Genomic DNA, 20,876 nt, shown 5'->3' on the forward strand with positions numbered 1-20,876 from the left:
GCTACCAATGAAATATATCCATTCATTAAAATTTTAAGTATTTATTATTGCACTTATATTTGGGCATGTTTTTCTTCTCGATTGGTGAAGAAGAGTCTCAAATTGGACTTAATAATGGAAACTTTCACATATAATGTTGGAGGAGCTAGGTGGAGTTTCTTGGTCTCATATTTGATATATGTGCTCATTGGTAAAATTCAGAAAATTTTAAGAAATAAAAAGTATTCCTACTCTCTCAAAATAAACTCTACATTTTCCATTTTTCCCAAAAAAAGTCTATTCAAAAATATTTCAAAATATTAAGCTTATATTATAATTAATTTTAATTATAAAATTTTAAAATGTCCATTTTTCTAAATACACAAATGATTCAATGCTCAGTTTAGAAAGCTTGAAAAGCATAAGATTCACTTAATTTGGAGATAATTGAAAACAATTGGGAAGGTCCTTTTCTCCCAGATTATCTTATCTTGTATTATTATTTTTATATCTACTTTCTGTTTTCAGTTAACATAATGTCAGTCCCAGGTTTGAGCTGAAGATTCTTATTTAAGAAGGGATCAGTTCAGTTCAGTTCAGTTGCTCAGTCATGTCCGACTCTTTGCGACCCCATGGGCTGCAGCACACCAGGCTTCCCTGTCCATCACCAACTCCCGGAGCTTCCTCAAAATCATGTCCATTGAGTCTGTGATGCCATGCAACCAACTTATCCTCTGTCGTCCCCTTCTCCAGCCTTCAATCTTTCCCAGCATCTGGGTCTTTTCCAAGGAGTCAGTTTTTCACATCAGATGGCCAAAGTATTGGAGCTTAAGCTTCAGCATCAGTCCTTCCAATGAATATTCAGGACTGATTTCCTTTAGGATTGACTGGTTGGATCTCCTTGCAGTCCAAGGGACTCTTGAGAGTCTTCTCCAACACCACAGTTCAAAAGCATCAATTCTTCAGTGCTCAACTTTCATTATGGTCCAGCTCTCATATCCATACTTGAAGGGGTGCTATGGTACAAAAGGCCCAGGAAGAATTGAAATAGAGCACATATGACATTTCAGGTGTATGCAGATATCCAGACTGGTCAGAAGTCCAGCCTTAGAGGGAGGTATGTGAAACACTCTATCCTTGAGGTCACAGATGTGTCTGAGTGTGCCTTGTTACCTTGTTCTTGTAGGAAGCCAAGCGCTTTTCCAATATCGATAAATCTTGGGTGAAGATCATGACTCGGGCACATGAGATGCCCAGTGTGGTTCAGTGCTGTGTTGGAGATGAGACCTTGGGGCAGCTGTTACCACACTTGCTGGACCAGTTGGAAATCTGCCAGAAATCCCTTACTGGGTAAGTTCACTGGCTTTGTGAAGGCTATTAGCATCCTATAGATGAAAGGGATCAGAGAAACTAGATGGAATTAGCCTATTGGTTTCCTTTTGCTTAGACTTTGTTCATGACCAACACTGTGGCATAGATAAAACTGAGCTTTTGGAGCTTTATCCACTCTCCAATGAATTACTATTAATTGATTTTCTCTGATGTTGAAATTATAAGATTAACAGCTTCTTCCATCACTGGGACAAGATCTTGCAAATATTTTCCTACATATAATGAAAAATAATGAAAAATATTTTCATTGTTTTTAAAATGAATATACCTGTTTTTTTAATATCTTTGTTGGATAAAGATCTGAAGAAGCAAATTATTTCATTAAACTCAACTAAGTACAAGATAGAGAACTGAGAGGATGGATGGTGACTGCAGCCATGAAATTAAAAGATGCTTTCTCCTTGGAAGAAAAGATATGACCAACCTAGACAGCATTTTAAAAAGCAGAGACATTACTTTGCCAACAAACGTCCATCTAGTCAAAGCTATGGTTTTTTCAATAGTCATGTCTGGATGTGAGAGTTGGACCATAAAGAAAACTGAGCACCAAAGAATTGATGCTTTTGAACTGTGGTGTTGGAGAAGATTCTCTAGAGTCCCTTGGACTGCAAAGATATCCAACCAGTCAATCCTAAAGGAAATCAATGAATATTCATTGGACGGACTGATACTGAAGCTCCAATACTCTGGCCACCTGATGCAAAGTACTGACTCATTGGAAAAGACTGTGATGCTGGTAAAGATTGAAGGCAGGAGGAGAAGTGGATGACAGAGGATGAGATGGTTGGATGGCATCACCAACTCCCTGGAGATGAGTTTGAGCAAGCTCCGGAAGTGGGTGAAGGACAGGGAAGCCTGGTGTGCTGAGGTCCATGGGATCACAGATTTGGACACGACTGAATGACTAAACTGACTAACTGACTGAAGAACAGGATGAACTGTGTAGTATACACAAGCAATCAGGATTATACAAAAACAAGAGCCCAATCTAATACCTGTCAATATATGCAGACACATCTGCAGTGATGTATGTGGAGGCTGGATGAATTCCAAGAGTAATAAATAATTTTCTCACTCTTTGGTTAATCATGATAAAATCACTGAAGTAGAAATATGTTAAATATAGAAACAAAAGTGCAGCAAAAGTAGGGTGATGAATAGAACGAAAAATATTCACTGGGTTTTTGTAGCTCCTGGAGGCAGAGAACAGAGTCAAAACCCTTCCTTCCATGTAGCTGGATTTTGCTTCTGCTTCAGCGACTGATTCATTGGATTCTTTTAAGATACAGTCCTGTGACTTCCTTGGTGGTCCAGTGGTTAAGACTCTTGAGCTCCCAATGCAGGGGGCCTGGGTTTGATCCCTGGTTGGGGAACTAGATCCCATATGTTGCAACTAAGATCCTGTGTACTGAAACTAATATCCAGCACAGCTAAATTTAACAAAAAAATAAAAGGATACAACCCTAAGAGTTGGAATTGTCAGCCTTTAGCTGACATAGCATGACATTTGCAAACAAAACAAACACAAAACCAAAAAAAACTCCCTGTGTGTAATTTTTCCTGTCCTCTACAAAGTACAAAAATTTCCAGGTTAAGTCAAGTATATGCATTATATTTGTGAAAAATGAAGAAATTTAATCAGTTCTGGAAAAAAACAGTCTCCCAATCAAATATGGAATCCCACTTGGCAAAGTTGGTAACAAAAGAAATGAAAACAGAACAATGCAAAAACATTGCGTGGGAAAATTAGTTTCTCTCAGAGTCTTTTCCCTGTGTCCATCCAGATTAACATATTCCTAGAAAGGCTTGTTTTGTGTGTTTGTGAAGTTTACCTTTTCCTCCCCACTTAGATACTTGGAGAAAAAACGACTTTGCTTTCCCCGGTTCTTCTTCGTCTCGGACCCCGCTCTCCTGGAGATTCTGGGGCAGGCATCAGACCCACACACGATACAAGCCCATTTACTGAATGTGTTCGACAACATTAAGACCGTCAAGTTCCATGAAAAGGTTTGCCTAATTCTCTTTGCTGGCCGGTGATTTACATATCCTGGAATCTCAACTGTCTTTATTAAATAGCTCCCCAGTAGTGTTTACTAAGGATTACTTCCCTCTCCATTAAACATCACCCAATGACTAAAAAGATACATTTGGGCCCCGTTTGCCTTCAGACCTTGTGATATTTTAATATCTAAAGGATAGATGTGAATAACAAATAGCTTAAATCTGATTAGGAATGCTTTGTATGTAGCATTCATGGCTTTACATGTCAAATTAACTGTTTAGAAATTTGACAAAGCAAAAAAAAGCTGTTAATAATTGTTTATCAAATAGTGCTTTGACTGAACAGAATTGCCACAGTTGTTTGACTACTTTATTTTATCTTTGTTGTTGTTCAGTTGATAAATCGTGTCTGACTCTTTGCGGCCCCATGGACTGCAGCATGCCAAGCTCCTCTGTCTTTCACTACCTCCTGGAGCTTGCTCAAACTCATGTCCATTGAGTTGGTGATGCCATCCAACCATCTCATCCTCTGTTGTCCCCTTCTTCTTCTGCCATCAATCTTTCCCAGCATCAGGGTCTTTTCCAATGAGTCGGTTCTTCACATCAGGTGGCCAGAGCATTAGAGCTTCAGCTTCAGCATCAGTCCTTCCAGTGAATAGTCAACATTTATGTCCGTATCTATTTTATTTTTATTTTATTTTATGGCTGCACTGCATGGCATGTGGGAGTTCCCAGACCAGTAACTGAACCCATAGCATGGCTGTGAAAGCACTGAATCCTAACCACTGGATCACCAGGAAATTCCCTGATTTAATTGTTTTAATGAAGCTTTGGACAGTTTTGATATAATGATCCTCTATGTTTTCCATCATGCTCCACTGAAAACTTTTCTTTCTTTTTTTCAAACACTCTGAATAAGTTTCAAGAATGGTGACATTCATGAGACCCAAAAGAAGTCATTCAGTGTGAGGAAAACTACATTTGCACAGCTGCTAGAAGAGATTATCTAATTCACCCCTTCACCCCAAATTCCCTAAAAAGTGACCCTTCCAGCTAGAGAACATATTCAGCTCCTCTATGGTGCTTCATACAAACCTCAGTAGTATTTATTTGTTCATCCTAGAGTGCAGTTCATATCTGTTGAGCAAATACCATAGACTGGATATTGTGCTTAACAGAGGGAATATCCCACCCTGAGGGAACTCGTGCTCTGGCGGGGTCTGCAGAGTTCAGCTCCTGCAGCGGTAGAGCTAGTCCATTGTGTGCATGTGTGTGCTCAGTCATGTCTGACTCTTTGCCACCCCATGGGTTTTAGCCCACTAGGCCCCTCTTTCCATGGAATATTCCAGGCAAGAATATTGCAGTGGGTTGCCTTTTCTTCTCCAGGGATTCTTCCTGACCCAGGGATTGAACCTGTGTCTCTTGTGTCCCCTGCATTGGCAGGTGGATTCTTGGGAGCCATTAGAAGCCAGTCTTTTAACCCCTCACTGGCATAATGTCAGTCCTGGGGTCCCAAGGAAGAATATATTGCAACCCATACTTTGGCTGTTTTTATGCAGCACAACATTCAAGAGAAATTTGGCCATTAAACTGTCGGTATTTTTGATTTGCTGTGTTCATGTGTTTGTCGGTTAGTCATGTCCGCCTCTTTGCAACCCCATGGACTGTAGCCCACCAAGCTCCTTTGTCCAAGGGATTCTCCAGGCAAGAATACTGGAGTGGGTTGCCATTTCCTTCTCCAGGGGATCTTCCTGACCCAGGGAGTGAACCTGGGTCTCCTCTATTGCAGGCAGATTCTTTACCATTTGAGCAACCAGGGCAGCTCCTGAAACCCACTCCAGGATTCTTGCCTGGAGAATCCCATGGACAGAGGAGCCTGGCAGGCTACAGCCCATAGGGCTGCAAAGAGTTGGACCTGACTGAGCATAGCATGCATGCATGTGTTCATGTGATGTACAAGCATGGGAATGCCTGTCAGGGAGCCCTAACCTGCATGTAAGGGATATACCAGAAGGCTTCCTGCAGGAGAACATGACGTTTGAACTGATTTTTTGAAGGGGAGTGAAACATATTAGTCAGGTGGGGAAGGGATCCCTGACCTCTGCTTAGAGCAAGGGCAAGTGCAAGGGCCCTGGGGTATGGGCAGCCTGGGATGTCAGAAGTGTGGGTATGTTAGGAGTGTATTACTTTCCTAGGGCTTCCATGAATTAAAACAGAAAATTATTCTCTCATGCTTCTAGAGGCTAGACATCCAAACTAAGATGTTGGCAGGGTTGATTCCTAACAGAGGCTCTGAGGGAGGGTCCACCTGTCTCCTAGTCTTGCTGTTGGTCAGCAATCCTTGGTGTTCCTTGGCTTGTGGACACACTGCTTCCATCCCCACCTTTGTCTTCACGAGACTTTATTCCTGTGTGTCTGCATCTAGCTTTCCTTCTTCTAAGGATGCCAGTTATTGGATTCGAGTCCACTGCCATCCAAGGTGACCTCATCTTGATTACATCTGCAACCACCCTATTTCTGAGTAGGGTCTCATTCACAGGTACTCGGGGCCTCCTCGTGGCTCAGACAGTAAATAATCTGCTACAATGCAGGAAACCCAGGTTTGATCCCTGAGTTGGGAAGATGCCCTGGAGAAGGGAATGGCTACCCACTCCAGTATTCTTTCTTGCCTGGTGAATTCCATGGACAGAGGAGTCTGGCAGGCTACAGTCCATGGGGTCACAAAGAGTTGGACATGACTAAGTGGATGCCATGCATGGTCTGTTCACAATTACTAGGGCTTAAGGCTTCAATATATATTTTTGGAGGATACAGTTGAACCCACAACACAGGCTGATGAGCAAAGAGAAAGGAGGAGAAAGTGGCATGGGCCATATTCCAAAGGGCCAAGTGCATCATACTATGGAACGTACTTCATCATGGACGTAACAAAAGGTGGGAGAGGTTTTCAGCAGAGAAGTGGCCTGATTTGTGTTTCAGAAAGATCTTCTGTGTCAGGGTAGGAGTTGGAATGGAACGGGGAGCAGGGGCGGGAGGGCGAGGGTGGGCAAGGAAATCAGTGTTGAAAGTGATTGCAAAGTCAGGATGGAAAAGGCTGAGTTGTTATAACAAAAGGCATCAGTGGAGGTTGAGAGGAGACAGTGTAGACTGAATGGTTAAAAAAATCAATGTTTCTTGTAGGTCTACTGGATCTATGGGTTGAATGAAGGGTTCAAATTACCTGGGAGGTTCTGCTTGTTGTTTTGCTCAAATCCTTCTGCTTTAGCCCCAGGACTTTAGCAAAGCAAAGCTTCTCATTGTCTGATTGTACATTGAAAATAATTGTAACTTCCTCATTTTCAACCTCTGTTCATAGCAATTACTTCTTAAAAATAAGTAGCGTTGCTTTTTTTTTTTCTTGTTGCTGTTTCTGCCATAAGATTTCTAACAATGAGGAGTTGATCCTGGTTTTGTGGATCCTAAATTTTACAAGATTATAAATACAAATTTATATTCAGGACCTAGCAGGGTCTGTGCAAGGAGGGACCCTGAAACTCAAGGCTCATTAGCTTCTTGGTAGATAACTTCTGTGGACAACCAAGGAGCATTTAATTAATGCAGACTAAATCTGAGCCCAAGGGAACAATATTGTATTTATTAGAGAATAAAAATAAAACAAACAGTTGCCTTTACTTTATAATTGGCATCATAGTTATTCCTTGGTAACTGTGGAGAGGATTGGTTCCAGGACACCAGAGAATACCAAAATTCATGTAGGCTTAAGTTTCTTATATAAAATGTAGTAGTATTTGAATATACCTATGCATTGCTCCTTGGAAGGAAAGCTATGACAAACCTAGACAGCATAGTAAAAAGCAGAGACATCACTTTGCTGACAAAGGTCTGTATAGACAAAGCTATGGTTTTTCTAGTTGTCATGTATGAATGTGAGAGTTGGATCATAAAGAAGGCTGAGCACTGAAGAATTGTTGTTTTTGAGTTGTGGTGTTGGAGAAGACTCTTGAGAATCCCTTGGACAGCAGGAAGATCAAATCAGTCCATCCTGAAGGAAAAAAACCTGAATATTCAATAGAATGACTGATGCTGAAGCTCCAATTCTTTCGCCATGTAATGCAAAGAACTGACTCACTGGAAAAGACCCTGATTTTGGGAAAGACTGAAGGCCAAAGGAGAAGGGGATGGCAGAGGATGAGATGGTTAGATAGCATCAATGACTCAATGGGCATGAATTTGAGCAAACTCCAGGAGATAGTGGGGGACAGAGGAGCCTGGCATGCTGCAGTCCATGGGGTCGCAAAGAATCAGACACAGCTAAGTGACTGAACAGCAACAATGCATGGTCCCTAGATTATTTGCCACATAATGTAAATACTGTGTAAATAGTTGCCAGTATGTAGCAAATTCAAGTTTTGCTTTTTGGAACTTTCTGGAATTTTTTTCCCAAATATTGTTGATTAGAGGTTGGTTGGGTTCTTGGATTTGGAACTCGTGGATATGGAGGGCCAACTATATTGTTTAATTGGCATGAGTGGCCGGTAAGGTGAGTAGGAAAGTAAAACAGGCATTATTTTTAATGACTAATTGGAGACAGGAAGTTTGGTCTCAGAGATCTGTCTTCCAACACCGGATGGTCAGTGGATAGATCACCTGAGCTGTGTTTTGAACTCCAAATACTGCAGACGTTCTCATCATGCTGTACTGCATGGAAATGCAAGTGATATCACTAGACTAGGAGCTGGGTTTGCATTAGAAGATATTATGTGCAACCAACATCCTCTGTAAAGAGCATAATGTTTAGTGTAGAATTGCAATCACCATGTGAGATGTTTGCATGGATCATTTTGGCCAGGTGATTGCTAAGGTCGACTTTATAAGCTGGTGGTATGGATGGCTGTCTCTCAGAGTCTCGTTTCATCTGGGGAAACTTTAGAGACTTTTTGATTATCACATTTGTATTGAATATTTCTCTTACAAAACTAAATTTTCCCTCTTAAGCATAGAGTATATTTGAAATTGATTTAGTATTCCCTTTTTGATTTCATGGCTATCTTTTGAAAAAATTGTTTTGAAATTGAATTTGTATCATACTTTTTCTTTTATTTTATAATGTATAGCTTAAATTTCTACAGGAAGGATAACATTGACAAGAGGGCAATGGAGAAATTCATTCTTTATATAAATATAGCTTTTCTTGGGCTTCTAACACAGATCTATGATCGCATTCTGTCAATTTCCTCTCGAGAGGGTGAGACGGTTGAATTGCATAAACCCGTGATGGCAGAGGGCAATGTGGAAGTTTGGCTTAATTCTCTCCTGGAGGAATCTCAGGCCTCATTACATCTTGTGATTCGCCAGGCAGCAGCAAATATTCAAGAAACAGGTTTCCAACTGATTGAATTTCTTTCTTCCTTCCCTGCTCAGGTCAGTGTATTGAAATTGGAAAGTATTTTTTTTTTAACAGAAGTGTCATTTTAGATCTTATACATTGTCTATTATAAATGACACAACTGACTATAATTTAACTCCAGAACAATATTGAGATTTTCATAAGAATTTGTTAAATATAAATGAGTTTAAAGATTTCAACTACAGATTGTTGCTGTTATGTATCTATATCTGTACATATATATTTATAGATATATATATTTGTGCTATAGAAATATTGATATATTTTCTTTTTTTAATATGTAAGAGGTATTTATTTTTTCTTTTTAAAATTTTAATTGGAGGGTAATTACTTCACAATATTGTGATGATTTTTGCCAGACATCAGCATGAATCAGCCATAGGCATACACGTGTTCCCTCCTCCTGAAGCCCCATCCTTCCTTCCTCCCCACCCCATCCTTCCACAGAGCACCAGCTCTGGGTGCCCTGCATCATACATCAAACTCCCACTAGCTATCTCTGTTACATATGTTATTGTATATGTTTCAATACTATTCTCTCAAAGCAACCCACCCTCTCCTGATGTAAGTCAGGAAGAGAGACAAATGTCACATATTCATGCATATATATGTGGAATCTAGAAAGATGGTACCAATGATTCTACATGCTAGGCAGCAAAGGAGTGGGAGTGAATATAATTTCTTCAATTTAAAATATTTTTTTCCTACTGAATTTCTTTAGTACACAAATCATAAAGTGTTCTGAGTGTGTTTTTACTAGAAAAATGAGACATAGGTTTCAGCAATAAAGTACAGAAAATGATGTTTCCTTAGTGATGTGATCGGTAAAGATTTTGTGATTACTATGTATAAACCCTTTGTTGGTTTGATGAAAGTACATTGAAAACATATTCTTTCCATGTCAGTAACTTTAAAATCTATTAAGGGAGAAGTAAGGTCCGTCTAGTCAAGGCTATGGTTTTTCCAGTGGTCATGTATGGATGTGAGAGTTGGACTGTGACGAAAGCTGAGCACCGAAAAATTGATGCTTTTGAACTATGGTGTTGGAGAAGACTCTTGAGAGTCCCTTGGACTGCAAGGAGATCCAACCAGCCCATCCTAAAGGAGATCAGTCCTGGGTGTTCATTGGAAGGACTGATGCTGCAGCTGAAACTCCAATACTTTGGCCACCTCATGGGAAGGGTTGACTCATTGGAAAAGACCCTGATGCTGGGAAGGATTGGGGGCAGGAGGAGGAGGGGACGACAGAGGATGAGATGGCTGGATGGCATCACCGACTTGATGGGCATGAGTTTGAGTCAACTCCGGGAGTTGGTGATGGACAGGGAGGCCTGGCGTGCTGCGGTTCATGGGGTGGCAAGGAGTCAGACACTGAGCGACTGAACTGAACTGAACTGACTGATGACTTAAAATGAGGAGAAAAAAATTGTAGGCATGTCACGAGGCTGTATATGTTTGTCAGGTAAACAATATGCATAGAGTTTCCATAGGTTTTGAAGCAACCTGTCAAGCTGGTATAATACAGGATGGATTGACATTTGCATAATAATCACAACTGTTGTAATTTCTATTTAAATATATTCATATGCCATAACACTCATAAAACTTTTTCTGTTTCCATAAGGTTGGATTATTAGGAATTCAAATGATATGGACACGGGATTCTGAAGAGGCCCTTAGAAATGCCAAGTTTGATAAAAAAATCATGCAGAAAACCAATGAGTCTTTCCTGGAGCTACTGAACACATTGATAGACATGACAACCAAGGACCTCAGTTCCGTGGAACGAGTTAAATATGAGACTCTGATTACTATTCATGTGCACCAACGAGATATCTTTGATGACCTGGTAAGTGCTTTATAAATGCTGTGGCATATACAGAAGAACAAATACTAGACATTATCTGTGTTTACCCACCAGGAATAGTGTGAATGAATTCAAAGAAAAGATAAAATTCAGGCAAAGAGGCATCTTTTTGAAGAGAAATTGTCAGATTTTCTTTTCAGTCTTTAGCCGAAATTTCAGCCATTTTCTGATGGTCTCAGCTAAGGTGTTATGGAGGCAATTAGACTTTATTTTGAAATTCTTTACGTGATCATTTTTAATGATGAAATGTCATGCAGTGTCATCAAGAACTTTCACTTGTCTTATGCTTCTTTTGGTTATTAAATTGAAGATGACTAATTTCTTGATGCAGAAATAATAAATGATATTACTAGTAGAACTGCTTAGTAGTTTTAAGGGTTTTTATTAACATAAATCACATATTTAACAAGTTTTGCTACATTTGTTGATTGCAAATGGTCTTTCCTCATATAGTTTGTGACATTCAGTTGTCATGCAGACTTTTGCCTTTAAAGAAAGAGCAGGGATGAGAAAGACAGTTCGGTAGCTGTAGAGAATAGGAAATGTGAAATGAAATTTGCCCTCTGCTGTAAAATATGACATTAGATAAGAGGCATGAAGCTCTTATTTTCATAATTATTTTCTGGATCGTGTCTCACCCCATTATGTAAAAAAGATTATGAAAGGTTGGTTCTGATGTAATGGAAACAAAGGTGGCACATTCAGCCTGTTATGTGCTAATCTCCTCTCCTAATAGTTAAGCACACTGTAGACCTTTCTGAGAAATAAAGGGCTCAGGGTAATTTTAGATTTCTTACTTGTGAAAAAAAGATTAAAGTAGGTTAAAATTTTGGCTAAAAAATTTCATACAGAAGCATTGCTGGGCAATAACCTGCCAATTAGATGTTAGAAATTTTGGCCTGCTTCAAATCCTAGCGAGGATAATTAATGGATTATAAAACCCCCAACAATGTACTTAGTTATTACCAGAAGAGATGACTTTTTTTTCCCTGATGGGATTGTTTAGTTCTATCTTGGTAAGCCAAAAGCGGTTTTCATAGATTATTTCACGGTTAGGACTTGGCATTGGGCATTGAAGAATGAAATTTAAGATATGAGCATCTTACTATAAAAATAGATCATGTTATTTAAATTGAGGGGCACAATTAAGGGTTTCTCTTGAATTTTCCTTTTGTCATATCTTTGAAAGTATCTTTTTTTTTTTTTTTTGCTGATCAATAAATGAATGGGTTGGATGGTGATGTAGTTGACATCTCCCAACCAGTTGGGTTGTCTCTGAGTCCCATCACTTCACACTCTGATCTACCTGGATGTTGATGTGAATAGTTAATGAATGGTTCTCCTCTCGGTTTTAATATACACCTTCTGCATTTCAGTGTCACATGCATATCAAGAGCCCTTCGGACTTTGAGTGGCTGAAACAGTGCAGGTTTTATTTTAACGAAGATTCTGACAAGATGATGGTTCACATCACAGACGTGCCATTCACCTACCAGAATGAATTTTTAGGCTGCACTGACAGGCTTGTCATAACGCCGCTCACAGACAGGTGACGGAATGATTCTATGATTCCTCAGCCTCTCTCTCCCCTATTTCCCACATTTTCATTCTCTCCGGGTACACAGCAATTTTGACTGATGGCCTCTTTTACACGAAACTCTTTGAAATTCAGTGTTTTGAGCTTTACCCATGTATCTTCACGGGGGGTTTCGGAGGTTTGTGTCCGAAACAGACTTTGGTTCCTTTGCCTTCCATCTTACAGAAGCTAAGTTTAAATGACCTCTGCTGCCGCTTCGCAGTTGCTCAGTCTTGTCTGACTCTCTGTGACCCCAGGGACTGCAGCCCACCAGGCTCCTCTGTCCATGGGATTTTCCAGGCAGGGATACTGGAGTGGGTTACCATTTCCTCCTCCAGGGGATCTTCCCTGATCAAACTCATGTCTCTTGTGTCTCCTGCATTGGCAGGCCATTTCGCTACCACTGTGCCACCTGGAAAGCCCTAAATGACCTCAGTGGACATCAAAGGAAAAAAAAAGTGAATTCATTGCTATGTAGCAAGTGCAAATCACCATGGGTTTTGAGGGCTGCATCAGGAGACTGTGGCACTTTTATCATTACAGAGGCAATAAAGGTGTTTTTTTTTTTTTTTTTTTTTTAAGCAGGAAAGAAATTGAATGTGAATGCTGGTTCTCTGGTGGCTCAGTGGTAAAGAATCTGCCTGCCAGTGCAGTAAACGTAAGAGATGCAGGTTTGATTCCCGGTTTAGAGGAAGATGCCCTGGAGTAGGAAATGGCAACCCACTCCAGTATTCTTGCCTGGAGAATTCCATGGACAGAGGAGCCTGGTGGGTTCAGTCCATAGGGTCGCAAAGAGCCGGGCATGACTGAGTGTGAATGCATGCACTGGTGAGAAGTGATGGGCTGGACATTGACTGTCCTGCCCTCTGCCTGTAATTAACCGCTGTCTTAGCCAGAGCCACCATGTAGCTTCTCTGGACCCGGTTTCTTCATCTATAAGATGAACCAGGTTATCTCCAGAAGTCCTTCCTCCGTGGCTAATAGTCTGATTTGAACTTGATGACATCCACCCATTGTATATGTGCTGTTCAGGGATGCTTTGATACTTATTTTGGACCAAATGGGTGAGTGTTAAAATCAACATTTGGCTTAAAAAGAAGCTGACCTGAATATCAGTCATTTTCACAGGGTGAACCTCTGGGCTATTAGATTGAAAATATTATCCCTGGTGGTCCAGTGATTAAGATTAAGATTCCAAACTTCCAATGCAGGGGTGTGTGGTTCAATCCCTAATTGGGGAACTAAGATCCCACATGTTAGGCCATGTGTGTTTGTGTGTGTGTATATATATATATATACATATAGGCTTCCCAGGTGGTGCTAGTGGTAAAGAACCTACCCACGAATGCAAGAGACATAGGAGACGTGGATTTGATCCCTGTGTCGGGAAGATCCCCTGGAGGAGGACATAGCAACCCACTCCAGTATTCTTGCCTGGAGAATCCCATGGACAGAGGAGCCTGGGGGATACATTCCATAGTGTCACAAAGAGCTGAACATGACTGAAGCACCTTAGCACGCATGCATATATATATATATATATGGTCAGACAAAATGTAAAAGTTTGACATCATAACCCTGTTTGCGAGATTGCACCTTCTGCTCTGTCATGATACCAAATGAAATGCTCACTTTCACCAGAGGATGGAGGGGTAGCAGGAGGTTTCGCTGTGTCCTTTCCCCCACGTTATCTTGTCTTCATGCTCTATATTCCTTCTCATGTCTCATCAAAGGCGGTTTCCCCTGGATACTGTCAGACGTTCCTTTGGAGTTTTCCTCTTTGAAGTGCAGAGGTGAATAGTGACAAAAGGTGGAGAATTCCTTGAAATACCTGTAAAAATTATTTCACACCGTCTGTCCTTTCAAACCTCAAACCTTTCCCTCTCTTCTTTTCTCTACCCAAGTCCTCGTTTCCTGTTTCACTGAGAAGATAAAAGGACCTGCACCCGTTCCTCGTCACGTCTGCCAACCAAGGGACCTGGCCTTGTGCCATCCACTCCCTCTCTTGGTTTATGGATGGATTTTGTGCTGTCATCCAAAGCCAGCGCCTCTGCTGATGCAGCTATTTTGTCTCTGGGAGCATCATTCATTTTCACTTTCTACTGGATCATTCTCATCAATGTACAGTGTGCCGTAATTGCTTCCAGGCAGGAAATCCTACTGCAAAGCTCTGGTTTCCTTCCCATTTATGTGTTCACATCAAAACTCCTCAAAATCAGTTTTTAAGACTTAAATTTCATTGGAGTATAGTATAGTTACTTTATAATGTTGTGTTAATTTCTATTGTACAATAAAGTAGATCAGCTATGCCTGCTTCATCAGATAAGTCGCTTCGGTTGTGTCTGACTCTGCAACCCTATGGACTATAGCCCGCCAGGCTCCTCTGTCCATGGCATTTCCCAGGCAAGGATACTGGAGTGGGTTGTCATGCCCTCCTCCAGGGGATCTTCCTGACCCAGGGATCGAACCCACATCTCTACAGCTCCTGCACTGCAGGTAGATTCTTTACCCACTGAGCCACCTGGGAGGCCCCAAATCAGCTCTATGTAGCCCCTCTTTTTTTGATTTTAATTCTCTTTTATGTCACTATAGGGCATTGAATAGAGTTCCCTGTGCTATACAGTAGATTCTCATTAGCTTTCTACTTTATACATTTCATCAGTAGTGTATATATGTCAATCCCCATCTCCCAATTCACCCCACCCCCTTAGCGTCCATACGCTTGCTCTCTACATCTCTATGTCTCTGTTTCAGAAATGCAGTGTTTGTCCACCTATCTGACCTTGAATTCACTCCATTCAGGCTCTGTGTATTAGTTTCTGTTGCTGTCATAACAAATGACCAAGAATTTAGAAGCTTAAACCACACAAATCAATTACTTTGGGTTTCCGTACATCAGAAGTCTGACACACATCTTGTTGGACTAACCTTAGGTGTCAGCAGAAGTGTGCTCTCTGCGGGTCTCTGGGGAGACCCCGCCCCTTGTTCTTTCAGTTGTTTGGCAGAGTTCTTTCTCTGGCGGTTGCAGGACCTATGCCCCCACTTCCCTGCCGACTGTCAGCTGAGGGCTGTTCCCAGCCTCTGGAGGCTGCTGTTTACCTTGTTTTCTGGCCCCTTCCTCCCTCTTCACAGCCACAACCATGGGTTGAGACCCATCTGATCTCCTTTTCCCATCTCATGTCTCTCACCCACTCTTCTGCTTCCCTCTTCCCCTTTTTAAGAACTCATGAGATTAGATAGGGTCCACTTCTAATCCAGGGTCACCTCCCCATATCAAGGGCTTTAGCATTAATTGCATCTTCAAAGTCCCTTTAGCTGTGTAAGGGAATGTGTTTGCAGGGATTAGGATGTGGATATTTTTTTTGAGGGGGGCATTATTCTGCACATCACACTTTCTTCCCCTGGTAGAGCCATCACCCAGATCTTCGTGTTGCTAAATCCAGTGGTCACTTTTAGTTCTGCCCTTCCTTGACCAGTCAGCAGCATTTACACAGGTGGTCACTCTCTCTCTTTTTTTTCCAGTTAATTAATTATTTAATTTCTTTATGTGTGTTTGGCTCTGCTGGGTCTCTGCTGCTGTGCGGGCTTTTCTCTAGTTGTGAGGTGCAGGGGCTACTCTCTAGTTGTACACAGGTTTCTCATTGCCGTGGCCTCTCTCGTTGCAGAGAACAGTTATAGGCATGTAAGTTTCAGTAGTTGTGGCACTCAGGCTTTAGTGGCCCCGTGGCACGTGGGATCTTCCCAGAGCAAGGATCAAACCTGTGTTGCCTGCATTGGCAGGCAGATTCTCGACCACTGGACCTCCAGGGAAGTCCCACTCTCTCCTTTTTGATGCCCTTTCTTCACGTGGCTTCCAGGTCATGACACACCTGGTTCCTTCCTATAGTCTCCTCTGGTTCCTCTTCAGTCTCCTGACTTCTAAGCATAGAGCACATCAGGGCTCTTCTCTTTTCCATCTACACTCACTCCTGAGATGATCTCATGTGGTTTTAAGTATCATTTAGATGTGGATGCCCCAGTCTTGAACCTTGCTGGGGCTTCTTCCTTTGAACTCCAGACACATACAGCCACTTGCCTACATGACATGTTTACTCAAATGCGTACCGGGAATTCACACTTAAGTTTGATCGTCCCCTCACAAACCTGCTCTCTTGCCATCTTCTCCATCTTTGCAAATGGCAATTCCATCCTTCAGTTGTTCACGCCAAAATCCTTGGAGCATCTTTGATGCCTTTCTTTTTCTCTCACTTTATTATCCAACCTGTCATGAAGTTTGGTCACTGACACTTTCAGAATGCACCTAGGATGTGACCACTTTGCTCCCCTTTGCTGTTATCACAGTCTCAGCCACCATCATCTCTAGGGTAGATGATTGTCATAGTCTTTTATCTGGTCTCCTGCTTCTGCCACTGTTCCCGATAGTCTGTTCTCAATGCAGATGCTGGAATATTAGCCATATCCTGTCATCCCTTTGCCTTGATCTCTCTCCTGTCTTTCTGTCTCACCCAAGGTAAAAACAAGTGCCCTTGCATTGACTTCCATGACCTGCCATGATCGGTCCCTGCTATTTACTGTCTCTCTTTCCTCATTCAGCTCCAGCTACTCGTTCCCTGGCTATTGAGCAGTCTTACCATACAGCTACCTCAGGATATTTGCACTTGCTGTTGCCTTTGCTTGGAACCCTTTCCCCTGTGATACTGGCTTAGCTCACTTCCTCTCCTCCAGGTCTCTGATCAGGTATCTCTGCACATGGGTCTTTGGTCCTGACACATTTGAATCAGCAATCCCCACCCCACACTCCCTAACCCAGCTTTATTTTTTCTGTTTTCTATTTTTAAATAGTTTATTTCCTTCCTTTAGGATATCAGTTCTATAAGGTATAGACTTTTTGTGATTTATTCACTGCTCCTAGAACAGTTCTGTTCCATTTGTTGTTGTTGTTCAGTCACTCAGTTTTGTCTGACTCTTTGCGACCCCATGGACTGCCAGGCCTCTCTGTCCCTCACCATATCCCGGAGTTTGCCCAAGTTCATGTCCATTGAATCTGTGATACCATCCAACCATCTCATCCTCTGTCAACCCTTTCTCCTCCTGCCTTCGGTCTTTCCCAGCATCAGGATGTTTTCCAGTGAGTCAGCTATTCACATCAGGTGGCCAAAGTATTGCAGCTTCAGCTTCAGCATCAGTCCTTCCAATGAGTAGTCAGCGTTGATTTCCCTTAGGATTGACTGGTTTGATCTCATTGCTGTCCAAGGGACTCTCAAGAGTCTTCTGTTGCATAATAGGTACTAAATAAAATTGCCCAAATAAATTGAGAAATGTTTATTTTCAAAGTTGCATCTTTGTGGTGAAAAACTTAAATAGTACAGAAGATAAAGTTTAAAGTATGAGGGGAATTTTTTTCTATTTTTCACTGATGAATAGTTTATTTTCTAAGAAATTGCAAATGCTTATATGTCAAAATTCAAACTTTCACATAAAGGTATTAGATTATACAAACTTTTTTGCGACTTGATATTTTCACTGTATTCATTATCTTGTACATCTTTCTGTATCAAAAAAACTTGAGAACTTTAAAAGCAAAGTGGGTATTTATAAGTTAATAAGTGGAGGTGATTCGGAATTTTGTTTCAATGTGTTTCATGATAAATGTTCACTTGTTTGTTTTTACTCTGAGTTGATTATGGTAGAAGTGAGTCGCTCTTTGCAAGTCCATTGCAAGATTGGCTGCCTTTTTACAAAGAATTACTCACTAAGATTAATACTTGAATAAGACAAAGGCCAGAGGCTTTGATGTCGTCTCAGCTTTTCACTGACTGCCCTGTGAAAATTCAGCAATGTTGATAGCAGGTGTCTCTGGGAAGTCTGATGTCATGTGGATGGAGTTGCAAATATTTCCGGTGATAAAATAGTCAATAAATATGCTAAAAGCATACAGTGTCTTTTTCTAATAGCTCATGCTATTTTTCACGAGCAGTCCTTTTTTCACTTCTGAACACAAGTCAAGAAGACTGGAGGCAGTCTTACTACGACTGTTACTTAAGACCGAGGGCAGCAGAGATTGAAGATGGATGGAGGCATTTTGTCTTCTTATTAAGAAAGGCAGACAGTCCTCATGATGTGTGTCTTTCTCTGACATATTCTCATAGCTTCCCTGAGTTATATCTGGGTCTTGGCCACTGGACTGTGTAATGTTGGCCAGGACAGCTAACCTTTCTGATTCCCTTCTTTTGGAATCATTGTGTGGACTGCAGGTACTGTAGGTTGGGACCCAGAGCTGGGCCTGCCACTGAGTAAATCTAAATCACCATTAATAATGTTACCATGACTATTGCTTTTCTTTTTTGTTTAGAATTTTTACAATTTGTGTACAATCGATTTATAATATTGTGCTAGTTTCAAGTGCAAAGCAAATGTATTCAGTTATTTTTTTCAGATTATATTCCATTATAGGTTATTACAAAATATTGAATATAGTTCCCTGTGCTATACAGTAAATACTTTTGGCTTATCTATTTTATATACAGTAGCATGTGTCTATTAATCCCATAATTTGTCCCTCCCTCTCTCTACCCCTTGGTTACCATAAATTTGTTTTCTATGTCTATGAGTCTATTTCTGTTTTGCATACAGATTCAATTGTATTATTTTTAGATTCCACAAAAGTGATATACTATAATATTTGTCTTTCTCTGACTTACTGCAGTAAGTATAATATTCTCTAGGTCCATCCACATTGCTGCATATGGTACTATTTCATTATTTTTTTTATAAATAAATAATATTCCAGTATCTATACATATATTATATACATATATATACTGGAATATTATTTATTTATAAAAAATAATGAAATATTTATTATTTCATTTATTAAATTAAATTTATTTATATATATATAATATATATAATATACATATTATATATGTATATGCACTACATCTTCTTAAGCCAGTCATTTGTTGATGAGCACTTTGGTTGTTTTCCTGTCTTGGCTATTGTAAATAGCACTGCTATGAACATTGGGGTGCATGTATCTTTTTGAATTAGAGTTTTCATCTTTTCAGGATATATGCTCTAGAGTGGAATAGCTGGACCATATGGTAATTCTATTTTTAATTTCTTAAGGAACCTCAGACTGTTTTCCATAGTGGCTGCACCATGTACATTCCCGCCAACAGTGTGGGAACGTTCCCTTTTCTCCACACCTTCTCCAGCATTCATTACTGTAATGGCCATCATTAATGATGGCCATTCTGATCTGTGTGAGGTGATACCTATTACAGTTTTGGTTTGTATTTCTTTAATAATTAACAATATTGAGTATCTTTTCTTTTCTTTTCCATTTATTTTTATTAGTTGGAGGCTAAATACTTTACAATATTGTAGTGGTTTTTGCCATACATTGACATGAATCAGCCATGGATTTACATGTATTCCCCATCCCGATTCCCCCCTCCCACCTCCCTGCCTACCCCATCCCTCTGGGTCTTCCCAGTGCACCAGCCCTGAGCACTTGTCTCATGCATCCAACCTGGGCTGGTGATCTGTTTCACCCTTGATAATATACGTGTTTCGATGCTGTATCTTTTCATGTGCCTGTTGGCCCTTTGTATGTCTTCTTTGAAAGAACGTCTGTTTAGGTCTTCTGTCCATTTTTTGATTGGGTTGTGTTTTCCATATTGAGTTAATCATTGATAACACATTCTTTGCCAACCTTTACTTTCATATCTCCTTAAGCATGTCCTATTAAGTAAAGAGTCTATAATTAAACCAAGCTCTCAAAAAAAGAAAATTGACTTCCTGCTGCATGGACGCTTGTTGTGTTGGCAAGTTTTTCAGCATTTTAGAATCAATACTGTTTAATAATAGGAGCTGAAAGCACTTCTGGTTTATGTGTGGTGAAATGTGTCTAGAGAGCTATGAATACTTAATACGACAATTGCGTGCTAATGAGCCCTGAGTCATGGGGTTGATCATTGCTCATTTGGTGCCATGGTCACATTTGGCACCTCTAATTCCAGTAGCTACGGGGACAAAAGGAAGCAGATGAGTGTATGGCTGGGCTAGTTCAAGCCATTTATTCACAAATATTCATAGAATACGAGGTGTCTGGTTAGGCAAGTAGCTGGGAGTGAAAGTGTGAACTAGACCTAGTTCTTGACAGCAGAGAGCTTATGGTGCTCTAGTAGGGAGGCAGGAAACTGCAGTAGAGTTGCTGTGTGTGTGTATGTATTTCTGTGTGCTCAGTCATGTCCGACTTTTTGCCACCCCATGGACTGTAGCCCACCAGGCTCCTCTGTCCGTGGGATTCTCCAGGCAAGAATACTGGAGTGGGTTGCCATTTCCTACTCCAGGGGATCTTCGCAACCCAGGGGCCATATCTGCATCTCTTGCATCTCCTGCATTAGCAGGCAGATTCTTTTTATTGCTAGTGCAGCCTGGCTGCTAAAAGCTACTAGATCATATAAAAGCCCAAAACCCTTCGATATGATGACATTTTTGAAAGCAGCCAAAGAGATAGGAAAGCAGAGAGGGAGGGATGAGGTAGACATACATGTAGGATGCTCTGGGGAGAATCATGTCAACAGGTACATGAAGATGCTCTGGCAGATCCACACTTGCCTCTGAAAGGCAAGTCCTAGAGGGTTTGG

The 20,876-nt window shown here is 40.8% G+C and overlaps 1 protein-coding gene across 1 annotated transcript in view; it reads left to right on the top strand.

Annotated features, from left to right (window-relative positions):
* The window catches only part of DNAH5 (dynein axonemal heavy chain 5), a 314,041-nt gene that overhangs the window by 135,990 nt on the left and 157,175 nt on the right, over positions 1-20,876 (top strand). Inside the window, exons 31-35 of the mRNA XM_061129706.1 lie at positions 1,166-1,329; positions 3,222-3,378; positions 8,581-8,793; positions 10,404-10,628; positions 12,023-12,195. Of these exons, the coding sequence (XP_060985689.1) occupies positions 1,166-1,329; positions 3,222-3,378; positions 8,581-8,793; positions 10,404-10,628; positions 12,023-12,195 (932 nt within the window). The remainder of the gene's footprint in view (positions 1-1,165; positions 1,330-3,221; positions 3,379-8,580; positions 8,794-10,403; positions 10,629-12,022; positions 12,196-20,876) is intronic.

This window comes from Dama dama, chromosome 25 (genome assembly GCF_033118175.1).
Source record: "Dama dama isolate Ldn47 chromosome 25, ASM3311817v1, whole genome shotgun sequence".
In the NCBI taxonomy this organism is placed as follows: Eukaryota; Metazoa; Chordata; class Mammalia; order Artiodactyla; family Cervidae; genus Dama; species Dama dama.